Source organism: Carassius carassius, chromosome 36, assembly GCF_963082965.1.
Source record: "Carassius carassius chromosome 36, fCarCar2.1, whole genome shotgun sequence".
Lineage (NCBI taxonomy): Eukaryota > Metazoa > Chordata > Actinopteri > Cypriniformes > Cyprinidae > Carassius > Carassius carassius.
In genome coordinates, this window is record NC_081790.1 from 2,792,204 (window position 1) to 2,809,299 (window position 17,096).

At 37.2% G+C, this 17,096-nt stretch overlaps 1 protein-coding gene across 1 annotated transcript in view; it reads right to left on the minus strand.

The window, feature by feature from the left end:
• The window catches only part of LOC132116909 (dymeclin-like), a 65,581-nt gene that overhangs the window by 12,939 nt on the left and 35,546 nt on the right, over positions 1 to 17,096 (minus strand). Inside the window, 2 exon segments of the mRNA XM_059525801.1 lie at positions 6,411 to 6,524; positions 8,147 to 8,329. Coding sequence (XP_059381784.1) covers positions 6,411 to 6,524; positions 8,147 to 8,329 — 297 coding nt within the window.

A 17,096-nucleotide genomic window follows, 5' to 3' on the forward strand; every position in this document is an offset into this window, starting at 1 on the left:
TGACCCAAGAAGAATACATTTGGAATGTCAAAATAAATGTGGCTTTTAAATGCATTAAGAAAGCAGTCTCTTTCATGACAAGTTAAGTGTCATATCTGAACGAGTATTTCAAAATGCATCCAAAAGTCTTATGAAAACATGTCTGAGTGTGTGTTACACTGATGTGGCCCTCCCTCACAGGAGCCACGGTGTCTCTGTCTTAACACTGCACAACACACACACCAGAGCACTGGCCAAATAACAAATTCCACCGCCTCTGTCACTCCATCCACGTCACACGCGGCTGTCGCTGATCCTATTCAACACTGAAGAGGGAGAGAGAAAGAAAACGGCAGATACAGAAAGAGGCAGAGCTCTGCGCAGACAGGCAGTCTGGCCCTTCACACTTCCTTTGTGTGTGTTTGTGGTGGAATAAGGGCCGCCTGTACCAGGGCCGAGGGTACGGAACATCCCTCAAGCACACAGTAGCCCTCTTGGGACTCTGATTCTGATAAGTGTTGCTCACTGCATGCTTGATTGTGTGTGTGTGTGTGTGTGTGTGTGTGTGTGTGTGTGTGTGTGTGTGTGTGTGAGCGCGAGTCTGGATGTCTAGACAAGAATTTTTCAACCCTAGTCCTGGGGACGCCCATGACACAAACACAACACACACAGATAAACTGAAAATGTACAGACAGAAATGCTCACACACGCCAATAAACCACTAGAGAAAACCTAGCAGAAATTAGAGATGCAAGACTGTGCATTTTCAAAATCGACAACAGAACAGTCATTATTTTACAGTCTTTCTTACAATTATACTTAATAAAAACCTATTTGTAAATATATGTATATTTGTAAACTATATGAAAAGTACATTATTATATATTTAAAAACTTTTAAAATAAAATACTTTTTATGTGGTTTACAAATATATGCATTTATGTTCATTGTATTGTAAAGAGACATCTTCTGATGCAAAGCTAGGGCACATCATCAGTGATGTTACCAGTGGTCATCGGGTGTTTTGGGTCTTTCCAACATCAGAAACCCTCGCACAGGTGACCCGGCTGAGGTTGAGCTGAGCCCTAGCAGCTCTCGACCACGGATCCGCCCTATTTAACCAGAGCCACCTAGAGGCTTTTTCCGCCACCTCTGTGCTATTATAGATGGCCCATCTCCTCCTCTCTCCAGTAATGGCGAGTGCAGTTTAAGCTCTGCAGAGAGACTGTCCTGCAAAGCCTCTGCATCCAACTTCCATTGGCAAGCACCTTGCCTTCCAGCCTTTCCTGTGGCAGTCGCTGACTAAGCTGTTGTACTTCTTCTTCTGCTCAAAGGCCTCCTTCATGCGCTCTTCCCACAGCACTGTAAGGTCCAGTATGACGAGACTCGTCGTTGCTTCTGACACCAGGACAATTTCAGGCCTGAGGGTAGTTTCAGCGATGTGCTGTGGGGACTTGAGTTGACTGCCCACATCTGCTGACAGCTGCCAGTCCTGTGCTCTGAGAAACCCTGATATTGCTCTAGATGTTGGTTTTGTTTTCTCCCCAGCTCTGGTGAAGTAGGTGGTTTGCTTTCGGGGTTTGGACCTTCGGCACTGCATATGCTCTCTGCGATGGTCTTGAGCACCTGGTTGTGTCCCCAACGTTATCGGCCTTCCCCCAGAGCTTTTGGGCAGTGACTCAGAATATACTCAAGGGTACTCTGGCAGAGTGAGCATGCCGGTGTATCGGCCAAGCCCCAGCAGTACAGATTGGATGGACTGGGAAGGACGCTGTAGACTGCCTGGACTAGGAACTTAATATGGAGAGGCTCTGCCCGCCAGAGGTCAGTCCACATGCTCTTCCTCTCCACAACTTGCTCCCATCTCGTCCAGGTGCCATGCTGTCTCATTCCCACTGCTCTGCTAGTCCTCATCCTCCAAGGCTGCTCTAACCTCGTGCTGGACCCATTGCCTCCTATCCTTCCCCCAAGACTTGTCAAAACTGGGGGGTGGCATAGTTCCTAGTCCAGCCCTTCCTCTGGCAACTGTTCCCACCAGGACTCTGATTCTGCTTGATCCACTGCAGCCTCTGCTCTCCACTGCCTGCCGTTCCTGACTGCTACCCTTGCTCTGGAGACCTTGGAGTTGCAGCATCTCTCTTGCACGTGAGACTTTGAACTCTTCCTTAATGGATTTTAAGGGGAATTGAATGTAAGCTTGCTGGAGTTCCCATATAGGGTGATGCTGCTCAAGCTCCTTGGCAGTCCTAACCATCTCCTCAGGTAGCCACTAACTCTTCTTTCCAGATGTGAGATCGTAGTGATCGGAAACTCATGGAGGAGCAATGGCCAAAGTATCCTTGGCAGAATCCCATGTTGATAAATTTACGCCTTGAATTCGCCTGGAAGGCCTGACTTGTCAACGTCCTTAAAGGGTTAGTTCAGCCAAAAATGAAAATTCTGTCCTAAATGACTCACACTCATGTCGTTCCAAACCCATGAGACCTCCATTTATCTTCGGAACACAGTTTAAGATATTTTAGATTTAGTCCGAGAGCTCTCAGTCCATCCATTGAAAATGTATGTACGGTATACTGTCCATGTCCAGAAAGATTTGTTTAAGCCATCCATCCAGCTCCTAACAAGTGCTCCTGATGGAGGCTGTGTCCCTGAGGCTGCTGTCAAAGAACTTCCCCAAGCTCTTGATCGGGGTCTCGAAGATGGTAGGAATTGGTGTTCCTGCGATGGAGAATCGAAACTTGTCCACCACTCAACCTTTTTTAAGAGCAAGGATCTTGATTTTGCTGGCTTAAATGACATCCTGGCCCATCCCATCACCCTCTCCAGCCCCACCAGGATCCACCAACCTCCAGGCACTGACTCGTTGGTCACTGTCAGATCATCAATGAAGTCGTGAATTGGAGGTTGGCGGATCCCGGACTTAGACTTGGGATTTCTACATTCTGGTTCAGCCGATATCACCAACATGTTCATTGCAAGAGCAAACAGGATCACTGAGGTGGTGCAGCCTCCAATCTGTGCCAGTCTAATGTTATTAGTCCTGTGGAGGCTTTCAGGCTGAAATCACTGTAATAGTCCAGGATGAGTTAGTTCCCTTACAACAGTTGGGACATGGTGCCTCTCGAGGGTTTCAAAGACTAGTTTGTGGGGCATTGAGCCGTAGCCATTGGTCAGATCTAGCCACGGCTAAGAATAAAAATCCTTTTTTTTTTACAAATTAATTGTGTGTGTGTATGCATGTGTGTGTGTGTGTATATATTTACATATATATATATATATATATATATATACAGTACAGACCAAAAGTTTGGACACACCTTCTCATTCAAAGAGTTTTCTTTATTTTCATGACTATGAAAAGTGTAGATTCACACTGAAGGCATCAAAACTATGAATTAACAAATGTGGAATTATATACATAACAAAAAAGTGTGAAACAACTGAAAATATGTCATATTCTCGGTTCTTCAAAGTAGCCACCTTTTGCTTTGATTACTGCTTTGCTCACTCTTGGCATTCTCTTGATGAGCTTCAAGAGGTAGTCACCTGAAATGGTCTTCCAACAGTCTTGAAGGAGTTCCCCGAGAGATGCTTAGCACTTGTTGGCCCTTTTGTCTTCTGTCTGCGGTCCAGCTCACCCCTAAACCATCTGGATTGGGTTCAGGTCCGGTGACTGTGGAGGCCAGGTCATCTGGCGCAGCACCCCATCACTCTCCTTCTTGGTCAAATAGCCCTTGATGCCTTCAGTGTGACTCTACAATTTTCATAGTCATAAAAATAAAGAAAACTCTTTGAATGAGAAGGTGTGTCCAAAATGTTGGTCTGTACTGTATATATATAAATTATATAAAAAAAAAGGCCAAAGCCTCCCGTCAGAATGTTTTTGAAAGGGGATGGATTCAAAGACGTAATGTATCTGGGCTGATTTTATTGTGAAAACAGTTGCTTGAAACAACAAACTAAACATTAGTTTAGATAAACCAGTCAGAAACACTTCAGTGTAACTGGAAAACAGATCTGGTCTCTCTGCTTGCTATAATGTCACTTATTCTTCATCCACACCAAGTAAGTTGTGTACCACTGTATAACACTGAACCGCCATATTGCTCAACCCTACAAAGACTCCTCATAATGCTGTTCACGCCGACATGATCAGACAATATCCATCAGCCTATCCATGAGCCATCTCTATCGGCCCTCGTCCTCATTCATCTGCTCATTAATATGATGGATGCCGTCTGTGAGATCCGAAACACTGAACATGTGAAAGAACACGCAATTAAACAGCAGACCAACGGCAAGTACCGGCCACTTTTCCACTGATTTAGGGCGAACAGAGGGGATTGTGGGTAAGGACGGGACGGTAACGAGATGCACGGCTGAGATTTATTCCAGTCTTTCAGGCCGTATATCAGAAACAGATCTGTGTGATTTCCTGTTCTTCTGCAGATGTCATTAGCGTGTGTGTTATAAAGCGTAATGAAGGGCCCTGGAGGAGTCGTTTGTGATAATGAAGATGAGGCCTGACCTGCTCTCAAACATGATCGCTTGCGTGTTCAGACACCCGCTTTTCGCTGCATATCAGACACGCTCCTTCCTGCAGCCCATCAGATCAAGCACAGCTTCATTCACCGACACGCAGGGTACAACATATGGCAAACATTGCCAAACATCAAAAAAGAACCCAAAACATCAACTCTAACTTTACTGTAAATAAGTACATATTTACACATACATATACATACGTACTGTATATGTATATGTATGTATGTGTGTGTGTGTGTGTGTGTGTGTTTGTGTAAATATGAACTTCTTCACTATATATATATAATATATATATATATATATATATATATAAATACACAATCATACACTACTGGTCAAAGGTTTGGGATCAGAATGATTTTTAATGTTTTTACAGGAGTTTCTTCTGCTCATCAAGGCTGGATTTTTTTTAATCAAAAATACAGAAAAAAATTTATATTGGGAAATATTTTTATGATGACGAATAATGTCTTTCTATCTTATTATACATTAAAATCGAATTTATTTCTGTGATGTGCAGCTGTATTTTCAGCATCATTACTCCAGTCTTCAGTGTCACATGATCTTCAGAAATCATAATAATATGCTGATTTTTTATCAGTGCTGGAAACTGTTGCGATGCTTAATATTTTTTTGGAACCTGTGATTTTTTTTTTTCAGGAGTCTTTGATGAATAAAAGGGTAATAAGAGCATTTATTTAAATATAAATCTTTTCTAATAATATACACTACCGTTCAAAAGTTCAGGGTCAGTAAATCTTTATTCTTTCTTTTTTTTGAAAGAAATAAAAAAAAAATTCAGCAAGGATGTGTTAAATTGTTCAGAAGTGATAGCAAAGATTTATATTGTTAGAAAAGATTTAAATTTTGAATACATTCTGTTCTTTTTATCTTTTTATTCATCAAAGAATCCAATTGTTGCCAATATTGATAATTCTAATAACAAATCAACATCTCAGAATGATTTCTGAAGGATCATGTGACACTTTATACTGGAGTAATGATGATGGAAATTCAGCTGCGCATCACAGGAATAAACTATATTTTAATGGATATTAAAATAGAAAACATTATTTCATATTATAATAACATTTCACAATATTACTATTTCATTTTCTGTATTTTTGATCAAATAAATACAGACTTGATGAGAAGAGACTTCTTTAAAAAACATTACAAGTCCTATAATTCCAAACTTTTGAACAGCAGTGTATATATATTTGTTTTTCCTAAAAAATATTTTAATTGAAATCAATCAATCAATCAACAATCCATATATAGATATATTATACACATGTAAATTTGTTTTGCAGTATTAAAAAAAATCTATATTCTAATATTGTGTATTCTGATATTTAAATCTGTTTTATAAATACATATAGACACACACACACACACACTTATTATTTTTCTAAAAAGTTTTTTTTTGAAGGACTAAAAATGCAAATGAACTTTTTTCACTCGCTAAATTAATTATTCTACTTCTACTGTGTGTTTTATTTCAATGGAATATTGCACAACACAAGGTTGTTCAGAAAATATTTATCTTGCTGATTATTTATAAAATCATTATTAATAATTTTTACCATGGTAATACCTGATGTACGTGGGCAGTTGTGTGATACAGACAGCTGGTGAATTATTAATCCAGCGTGTCTTAAAAGAATTTGTTTTCCTGTCTCTAGGAGGAAGTGAAATGTCACGGTTCCATATTTAGATGCAGCCAGATATTTTGTTTTGAAATGGAACAAATATCAGAGTGGAGAGGTCAGACGGGTGGAGAGGTGGAAAGCGGGTCGATGACACCAGATAGACGGCGTATGTTGTGTTTCTGTGAAGTTGTGAATGTATTAAACACGTATTATCACTACTATCTGTGTTCTTACCTTCAGACGCTCTTTAGGGAGGGCCGTCGCACCTTTCTGGATGACCTCTTGAACTCTCTCCACGGACAGGTCACTTCCTGCCTGCTCCAGTCGCTGGCTAAAGAATCCAATCACCTGCCACACACACACACACACACACACACACACAATGCTGTAAACACTGAAATAATGATGTCTGCACAGTGTATGAGATATAAAATCCCACAATGCAATGTGTGTGACGACCTTCAAGCTCAAAAGTGATGAATGAATATAAAAAACTAAACGTCAAATTACATTTTTTACCATCTTCTGGACTCATCTGAGTGTCATTGAGTATTTAAAGGGATCTATGGGTGTATTTTATTCTGCAGTGTGTTTTTAAGGCTGCAGTGAGTCATGCGGCATTAATGCACCAGTGTGTGCGTTTAAACAGGAATTTACTTCCTGACTTCTGTAGATTACCCAGAAACCCCCTGGGCTACTACAGCACAATAGAACTGCAGCAGGTCCAGTGCAAATCTCTGCATCTACAGCATATGAACGTTTGCACTGAGAGCTTTGTTTTGAATTACACAGATAAAAGAAAAATGCAAGCTCTGTTCCTCCAGTCCAGTGAGCTGCCTACCTAGACAGCACATTTAGGCATCATAAGCACAGTACTGTGGCAGTACAAGTGATGGTAACAGATGGTAGTACCATAGTAGGTTTTTGAATAGTTTGTTGTTGTTAAAATATATGTTGTTTTTAACAATTTCATTATTGCATGTATACAGGTATGACACAGTCCCACAATGCAAAATGTCAATGTTTTATTCATAGCTAAAAAGTAAGAATACAAAACTCCTTAAAAATCAACTATTTCACTCAATATCTGTGTACCATGTGTTTTGTGCTCATTAAAATACTTTTTGTGTGTTTATACATAAGATTTAGTAGAATACATTTATTATATATATTGATTTTTTTTAATCATTCATAAATTAATTTGTATAGATAATTTTATTGTTTATGTGAAAATACTGTTTTTATTTTAAACTATCAGTTAAAGATATTTTTAATGAATTTTTAGATTTACGAATTTATATTTCTTTTTAACTGCTTAAAATATTGATTTCATAAATCATTTTTTATAAAAATGTTTTAACAAAGAATAATTTTATTTATAATTGTCATTTTCATATCATAAATAAATATAGAAGATAAAAAGAACTCCCTATGTTAATCTATTTCTACTGTGAGAAGTGTTTTCTTTTTTAAATTAAATGTAGCAATATTGCAAAACACGTCGGTTTAGAAATATTTATTTTGCTAATTATTTATTTATAAATGTATTTTTTATTATTTTTTACCATGGTAATAAAATGTATTTACATATATAATTTTAAACAAATACATGATAAATTTTAACTATTTTTCTATACTTTTCAATAGATTAAAACAAATATACTGTAGATTTTAAATATAATATTTGATATTTTATTTGAATGTACAAATATATTACGTAATATATTTAATACTTTTATAAAGGTCTCATCAGTGTTCAGAGTTAATCAATTGTGAGTTTTTACGCTTTGCATATATATATATATATATATATATATATATATATATATATATATATATATTTCATTATTAGTGTGTTTGAGTTGCTGCCTATGGAGAATATTTCAAATCAGTTACTAGCAAGGTTCAGTTTGAGTTAGGCCGCTGTCTTTGTGTTGTGAAGAGAGCAGGATCACAGAGTCCCGTCTCACCGTGTCCAGGTTCTGCATGATATCCTGGAAGGACGGATGTGATCTGAACTGCTCGAAGAGCTCGCGCTTGTAGAGCAGCGCGTACAGCAGGTTTGGGTTGTGATGGAGCGAGTTACTCAAACAGGAGTTTATAATCTCCAGCATCATCCTGATCACCTCCTCGATGACGTTCAGATCCTGAGCCTGAGGGAAAAACACAGAAAACCACTGAAAACTCAGCTTCGATCTGAGCAATAAATCACATCTTACCTTATATTCACATAGAAAACTGCTATTTTAAACTGTAATGATATTTCACAATATTACTGTATTTTTGATCCAATAAATGCAGCATTGGTGAGCAGAAGAGACTTCTTTTAAAAACATTAATAAATGTTGCTGAACATAAACCACAAATACACCTATGATGCCAAACATGCTGTTTATTAAGGGCGAGTACAGCACACTGTGTGTGTGTGTGTGTGTTAAATGGGTTATCGTTCCCTATGCTCTGCTGCAGTCTGGGCTGTAACACATTTTCTAGGTCACACACACACACACACACACACAGGGGCAACACAACTGCATCATCTCTGTGTTTCTGCCTCTTCATCTCTCTGTAGCCACAACATATAGATTTCAAGCATCATATTTAAGCATGTTTGATGTCAGGGCTGTATGGATGCATAGTGTGTGTGATATTATCAGCCTTTACAGACAGTCTTTACATCAGCAGCTTGTTCAATGCAAACCAGAAAAATCACAGACACACAGATACTCGCCTTAACCTGGGGTTAAAACAGGGCTAATTGCGATAGTAAACCATTATATCTTATAAAAATACAAGTATATTATATACTATTAAAATATATTCCATTTTATATTATTAATTTATATTAATTTTATTCATCACATACACGATTATATAGAGCATATATAACCAGCAGTGAAATGTGAGTCAGGTGCAATTATTAAAGAATACAATATATATAAAATATAAAACAAAATGGAAAAAGCGTAAAAGGAAAATAAAGGAAAAAAGTCAAGAATAAAAAAAGAAAAAATTCTTCACAACGTATTTTATATACATTAAGTGTTAGAAAAAGATTCTTCTCTTCAGCATGTTTTTTGATTCTTTTGAGACAGAAAGACTTCCATGTACTGTAGCATGTCACGTCTCTGAAGAGCCTTCAGTATCTGACCTCTGACCTTCTCATTTCCTTTTCTCCCACTGTCCTTCTCTACAGACTCTCTGCCTGCAGCCATCAGCCTCCTCTTCATGTTATTCATCCGTTTCTCATCCTCAACACTGATGTCAGTTTCTGAGCCACAAATCTCTCTGGACAAAAGCAAGTCAATGGAACAGAATGTGCAAACGGGTTTCCAGACACACACACACACACACACACACACAGAGAGAGAGAGAAACACCACATCAAACGCTCTTTAAGTGGATGCTAACTGAACTGATTTTAGGAGATGACAGATCAGAAAAGCTCGAAAAAGAGGCCAGGAATGTACCAAAACACAGAACTTTATAGATTTAGCTTCAATGACTGATAAACAACCACAGTGTCGTTAAAAAACACTGCAAAGGAAAATCACATTTAAAACAAGAAATGAAAATAAAAGACCATCTGTAAAATAAAAGAGTTGACCAACAAGACAAACAAAAACGTTTGACCGCCATTTTTGACGCGCACAGAACAAGCCTGTTGTGTCTGGCACAGTTGTACTAGCATTGCTAGGAAAGATGAGACGTATTCAAGACCTGGCTCTGTGGTGGCTCTCTAATCCGTGGAAAGGAGAACCGGTTCTTAGGAGGCTCGGCAGTCGAGCAAACTCTGAACCAGCACCCGGTTAACGCTGGTGGAAAAGAGATCTGACAAACATCCAGATCAGATTTTACATTGTGCATTGAAGCAAGAAAAGACACCACAGGTCTAAGACTTTCCCTCGAGAGTCAGAGACATACAGTACATGTGTAAAACACCTCAGACTGAATCAGTCTCACAGCAGCACCAGTGACGGGCAAACGCCAGCAGAACAATGGCTTTACTGGAAAGACACCAGGATTTGGCAAGACTGTGGTCTTGTAAACCTGCTCCATGATTACTGCGGTTAGTGCTCTGTCTGAGTCTCACGCAGATGAATTCCTCTGGAGACTCACACACACACACACACACACACACACAAAAGTAAACTGCGTTCAGTGTCCCCATACGCTACCATCTGTTAATACCTGAACACTAGAGACAGAAAAAATGCCATTCTTGATGTCAGGTCACAGTTAAAGGCAAAATCTGACCCCAACGCATGATGCAAGACAAGGAAAACACACTCTTATATCAGCTCTCCATGCAAACCTTGACCCCAGTGTTGCTGCATTAAAGCTGAAGTGTGTTATCTTGGTGCCTCTAGTGGCAGCAAGCAGAACTGCAAAAAATAATGACTGTTTTCAAACGGTTTTCCAGAAAAACCTGCATCAGGTACAGAGTTCTTGCAATACTTCGAGCCTTAAAATTAGGAATGAGTTGAAGTTCAAACAAAAGTAAATAGAAATGTCAAGAATGACAGACATTTCAAGAGATCTCAGGACATTCTGAGATCTGAAAGGGGAAGTGGTTGGGAAGATGTGGCCTAATGGTTGGAGATTCTGACTCGTAATCCAAAGGTTGCAAGTTCGAGTCTCGGGCTAGCAGGAATTGTAGGTGGGAGGGGGGTGTGTACAGCACTCTCTTCACCTTCAATACCATGACTGAGGTGCCCTTGAGCAAGGCACCGAACCCCCAACTGCTCCCGGGCGCCGCAGCATAAATGATGACCACTGACCCAGGTGTGTGTTCACAGTGTTTGTGTGTGTGTGTGTGTGTGTGTGTGTGATCACTGCTCTGTGTGTGTGCACTTTGGATGGGTTAAATGAAGAGCACAAATTCTGAGTATGGGTCACCATACTTGGCTGAATGTCACGTCACTTTCACTTTTACTTTAAAAGAAAGAAAGAAAGAAAGAAAGAAAGAAAGAAAGAAAGAAAGAAAGAAAGAAAGAAAGAAAGAAAAGAAAAAGCAGAAAGGAAAAACGTTAAAAAAGAAAAATAATAAAAAAAGATAGTATAAAAGGAAAAGAAAAAATTAAAAGAAAGGAAAAAGAATAAAATTAAAATTACACAAAATAGAAGAAAAGAAAAGAAATATTAAAATAGAAATAGGAAAAGACAAAGAAAAGGCATAAAAATAAATAATAAGCAAAAATATTAAAGCAAAAGAAATGAAAAAGAAAAGAAAAAAGAAAACAAATGGTAAAGGAAAAAGTAAAGAAAAGAAAAATAAAATAAAAAAGTAAATTAAACTACATAAATGTCAAGAAAGAAAAAAGAGACAGAAAAAAAGAAAGCAAGAAAGAATTCAAATGAAAAATTAAAAGAAAAAAAAAACGCAAAAAAAAAAAAGAAAATAGGGAGAGTAAAGAAAAGAAAACAGAAAAAGAAGACAACAATGTTTTTGATATTAAAGCTGAAATGTGTAACTTTGGCAGCAAACAGCACTGCGAAAAAAATAATGACTACTTCTGGCCTTAAAACTAGGGATGAGTTCCACCAAACAAAATACATTCATTAAAATACAAAAATGGAAAGAACGGAAGACAATTCACATTATAATCTCATTCAGATTTAATTCAATGGTCTGAATGTTGAGTTTGCAGTTGCTGCATTGATGAAATCTGTCCGGACGAAAGCCCCCGCTCTGGGTCACATTCCTCACACCTTCTCCTACCAACACACGGAGAAAATTCCTGCCCCGGTTCCCATGACGACCCCCTACAAAGAAAAGATCTGCGGATGCAGCAGTCGGGAATATTAACGGGGTGGGAGACCGTCGCCACCGTTAAAAACTGAACTTAGTAGATACTTATAAAAAGACAGGATCAGACCAGACCTGGAAATACTCATCTAGTTTCACAACGAACAGGTCGCAGGTCTGTTCAAATGGGTAAATGACATCGCTTCGTGATGTTCAGTGTAAAATTTGGGCCGTGAAGCAAAGTCAGTGAAAAAAGTACTGGGGAACCAGATCAAACTACAACCTAGAAAGACGCTTGGAGGTGTCTAGACAGAAACAGGGAGTGATAATTAGACGAGAAGAACGTAGGAGTGAATTAGGGATGAGAGGATCTGCTCTACAGTACAGACTAATGAGATCACACACACACACACACACACACACACACAGAAAGAGAGGGGAATTCAGGTCAGATGTTAATGTGTGAATAACCTGACTGTGTGGAAAGGCAGACGGATTTTTTACAAATCCTACACCTAAAAACACACACACACACACACACACCCACACACTCACACCTTCTTCAGACTCGAAGTGCTGCAAAAGTTTGGAGTAAACTGCTTTTTTGTAAAGAAATGAATATGTTTATTCAGCAAGGGCACAGTAAATTGATCAAGAATGATAGTAAGACCATTTAAATGATTCAAAACAATTTCAAATGAAAGCTGTTCTTTATAACTTTCTATTCATTACTCAATAATCACAGTTTCCACAAAATATTGGGCAGCACAACTGTTACCAACATTAATAATATTAATAATAATAATACAAGTTTCTTGAGCTGCAAATCTGTATATCAGAATGTTTTCTGAAGGATCATGTGACACTGAAGACAGGAGTAATGATGCTGAAAATTAATCTTTGATCACTGGAATAAATTTCATTTTAATATATATTCACAGAGAAAACATTTATTTTAAATTGTAATAATATTTCAAAATTGTATCTGTATTTTTGATCAATTCAATGCAGCCTTTGTGAGCCGAAGAGGCACTAAAAAAAAAAAAGTTTTGAATGGTAATGAATACAAAAACTGTGTTCAACAGTTACTTCTGCTGTATTATATCACAAATATGATGCCTGATTTCAACTGAAGCATGTAAGACATGGGCTGTAGCTCCATTTGAATCAAGACAATATAGAGTCAGAGAAACAAGGATAATAGCGTTAACTAAAACCATAAAATAATTTTGTTCAAATAAAATAGAAGGTTAAATAAAATAAAACAAAATATTAAAAAAAAATGTAACTTATTTTATTTCAGCTGACTGCCAAGGCAACATTTCTCATTTCCATTCCATTCAACTGAAATAAAAAAAAAATATCAAAACTATATAAGCATTAAAAAAAAGAAACAAAAACTTTTAAAATGACAAAAACACACATCATCACTAAAACATTTTATTTAAATCAAAATAAAAGTGAAAAACAAAACAAAAAAATAAAAATAAAATAAATATAAAAACACTTAAATATAATGGTTTCTCAATGATGCTGAAAGAGCACTGCAGGGAACGATGGTTTTGAAATTGAAATCAGGTGTGTGTGCATTGAGAAACAGACAGAAAGGAACAGGAAGTGCACATGCATCCAGTTCCAGACAGTCATTAGTCATCCAGTGAGAGAGATGTCTGTGTGCAAACATGCATGAGCGCGCGGGTGTGTGTGTGTGTGTGTGTGTGGTCTAATGATCAGCTAATGACTGTGATGTCAGTACTGTCTAAGCCAGAAAGAGGCAAACTCACATCTCCATGGTTACAAGCCCTTACACTCTCAAACAGAGGTCAAGGGGCAAAGGTCAGGGTGAGAGACGCAGCCGAGAGAAACAAGAACGGTTGGCATGGCAACACTCAGGTAAATCACAGAACAAATGGAGATTCGTCTTCAAGGTGAATCAGACACTCTGCAGAAACAAAGTGAATCTTTTCATGCTTGGTTGAGATCATAATCACGGGCCAGCAGACTGACTCTCTTTGTACAGATCACAATTATTAGAGGTAAAAGAAAAAAAAACTATTAAAAAATATATTTAAACTAATATTAAAATATATATTTAAATGAAATGAAATTAATGGAAACTTCAGCTAGTAGCCATTGCAACATTTCACATGTTCAATAGAATTATTAAATTTAATTAAAATGAATATTAAAAAATAAAAAATATGAAAAATATGAAAAATTATAAAAATAAATAACATTAAAAATACAAACTAATTCATATTACTTTTAATAAAAAAAATAATAGTATCTCAATGATAAAGATCAATAATAAGTAAAACAACGATACAGATATAGAAGTGAAACCTACAAAGTGTCTAAAACTGAAACTAAAATCGTTAATTTTTTTTAATAAAATAATTATTTTAATTAGAAATAAAACTTTATTTAGTCTAATTGCCAGGGCAAAGTTTCACATTTTCACTTAGGTTAAAATATAATAAAAATTCGAAATATTATTTACTAATTCAAAAGATGAATAAAAACTGTAATAATGTCGTAATGCTACTATAATAACACTGGTAGAGAAGTGTGAAAGATCCCAGCACTGATGGAAAGCGCAGCGCATCAATGAGACCCAGAGGAACGTGACGAGACGCCACATATGTGCTGCAATTCTAATTAACACTCAGAGCCAATAAACACACACACATTTACACATTTATGTGCAAACACATCTAACACACATCATTAAATATGTGGTGCACAGAAATGATGTCACATGGGTTTGTGTGTTCATTACAAATCACAGCTTAGAACTCATTTAGATTTACCACATGCTGCAAATACTTGGTGACTTGGATATAGATAAATATCTGAAGATGTGTTTAATATCCAGTCAATATGGACCAGAAGTCCCTACAGAGATGTTCAGGCTTGTAGAAGATTAGGAATTTAATTATTTTTCTGTCAAGTAAAGAACACCAAAAATGATTTAGTTTTAAAGCAGAAATGGCTTCGAGTTACCAATATGCCACATTTCCACCGAAATTACCCAGAACAATTGTACCAGGAACTTTTCTTTCCAGGAACTATTTTCCCCCCAGACCTGATGTTTTCTGTGTTTCCACCGCGGTGTAAAGTACCGGTAAGATTAGGCAAACAGTCTGGTGACGGAGGTCTGTGCATGTTTCTTAATACAGAGTTAGCAGATTTCAGACTTACATCCTCAGTAGTTCAGACTTTGTGAGTTTGACTCGGGAGGGTGATGTCTGCGACGATGCAAGTCTGCGAAACACATTTTTAAATAGGCGCTGTCTTTATAAATAAACCGCAGATTTGAGTAAAAAAAATAAAAACTACATTGTCGCCAGAAATACATTTAAAACTACATTACATGACGCGATAAGACTAATATTTTGAAAATGATCAGAATAAATGGTGGTTGCCCCCAATAGTTCCAGACCTTTGAAAAAGTAGGGAGTACCAGCTCAAAGTCCCTAGTTCCTGGGTTAAGTTCCTGCGGTGGAAACGCGGCTATAGTGAATGAATCTAGAGCTGATGTGTGCATATCGACTGGTTTATGTTTCTGAAAGCAGCTCATCCAGAGCTGGCGATATCCGTTTCATCAGATGCTATAAAAGCTCTGTATGTACAGACACACATCTTCATCTGTTCCCATAGAATGAAGGAAATCCCATGGCGATAACAGTGACAGCAGACGATAACAGTGTGTGCGCCAATGTCGTTTGTCTTATGAGATATGGCAGTGGAAAGGCTTACAAAATCAAATGTAGTCTAAACTGGTGTTTGATAACGTCAGTTTAGGACATCCTTCCCATAAAAGTCTGAGAAACGGAGCCCCCCAGAGCTGGAGCTCAATCAGGTTCTGGGAAAACTGGCAATGCACAGGGCCTCTTAAAGCTGCTGCTGGGATAATGTCCTCACAAAGTCTGCTTTACACAACAACAACAACAACTCAAAAGGCCAAAAAAACACACAGCACAAAATAAAATTGCTTCCATGAGTGCAATAATGACACTTGAAAACACCCAGTGCCATGTGCATTTAATGGAACAATGCTCTAATTGTCACACTGCACAGCTATTTAATCACTTTATTTTGTCTGTAAAATATAAATAAAAAAATAAAACGTAAAATATAAAATAAAAAATAAAATATAGATCGATACTAACCATTTAAATAACTAGTAATCTCACTCAAATAACTTAGGAACACCATCAGAGCTGATGGCATATTAACAATAAATGAATAGCAATAATAATAATAATAATAAATATCTATCCATCTATATATTTTTTTTCACACACACAATTATATATAATTTAAATAATATAAATAACATTTTTATATTTTTAAATACTTAAATAGAGTTCATGCAAATAAATTACTTTTTATAACTTTTATTGTTGTTGCTGTTATTATTATTATTACCTTTTTATGATAACTATAGTTTATCATTATTTATTATTATTTATCATTTCAATAACTACTAATTTTACTCTAACTTACGAATGATTCAGAGCTTGCGATGTCATTTTAACAATAAACTAATGATTTTAATTGATTAGTATGAATTGTACTCTTTTAAATTATTTTTTAAACTTCATTAGAGGTCTAGATGCATTATTACTATTATTATTTTAAAGAAAACTTTAAAAACACACTTTTTTTTCATACTCATGTATTTATTAAAATGTCTAATATTTTACTACAATGAATTTTAATTTAAGAACTTCTGAATGATTCAAGATGGCATACAGATGCTAAATCAAATGACTCTGTGTGTTGCAATATGCTCCCAAAAACAAAGAATAAAGCTTGTAAATGAGGACCGCAATGCCCTGTTTGTTTTTTGTGGGTAGGTCATGCAGTGTCATCACTGAGTGGAAGAGGGAGTGAAGATATTCAGACTGAGAGACAGATGGACAGACGAAGAGGAGTAGATGTGAAAGGAAGGAGAGAGAGACACAAAGCAGGGGTGCGGGGCTTAATCAGGACAGCAGACAGAAGTCTGACCCATCCAGACACACAGCAGACATCTGCAAGGCTCCGGCCTCAGGCTGTTTGTGGTGCAAACACACACACACACACACACACGTCCTCAACATCCCTATTGTCCCACACACGACCCCCTCTCTAGGGAGCATCAGAGCAGGTTGGCTGCTGCCCTC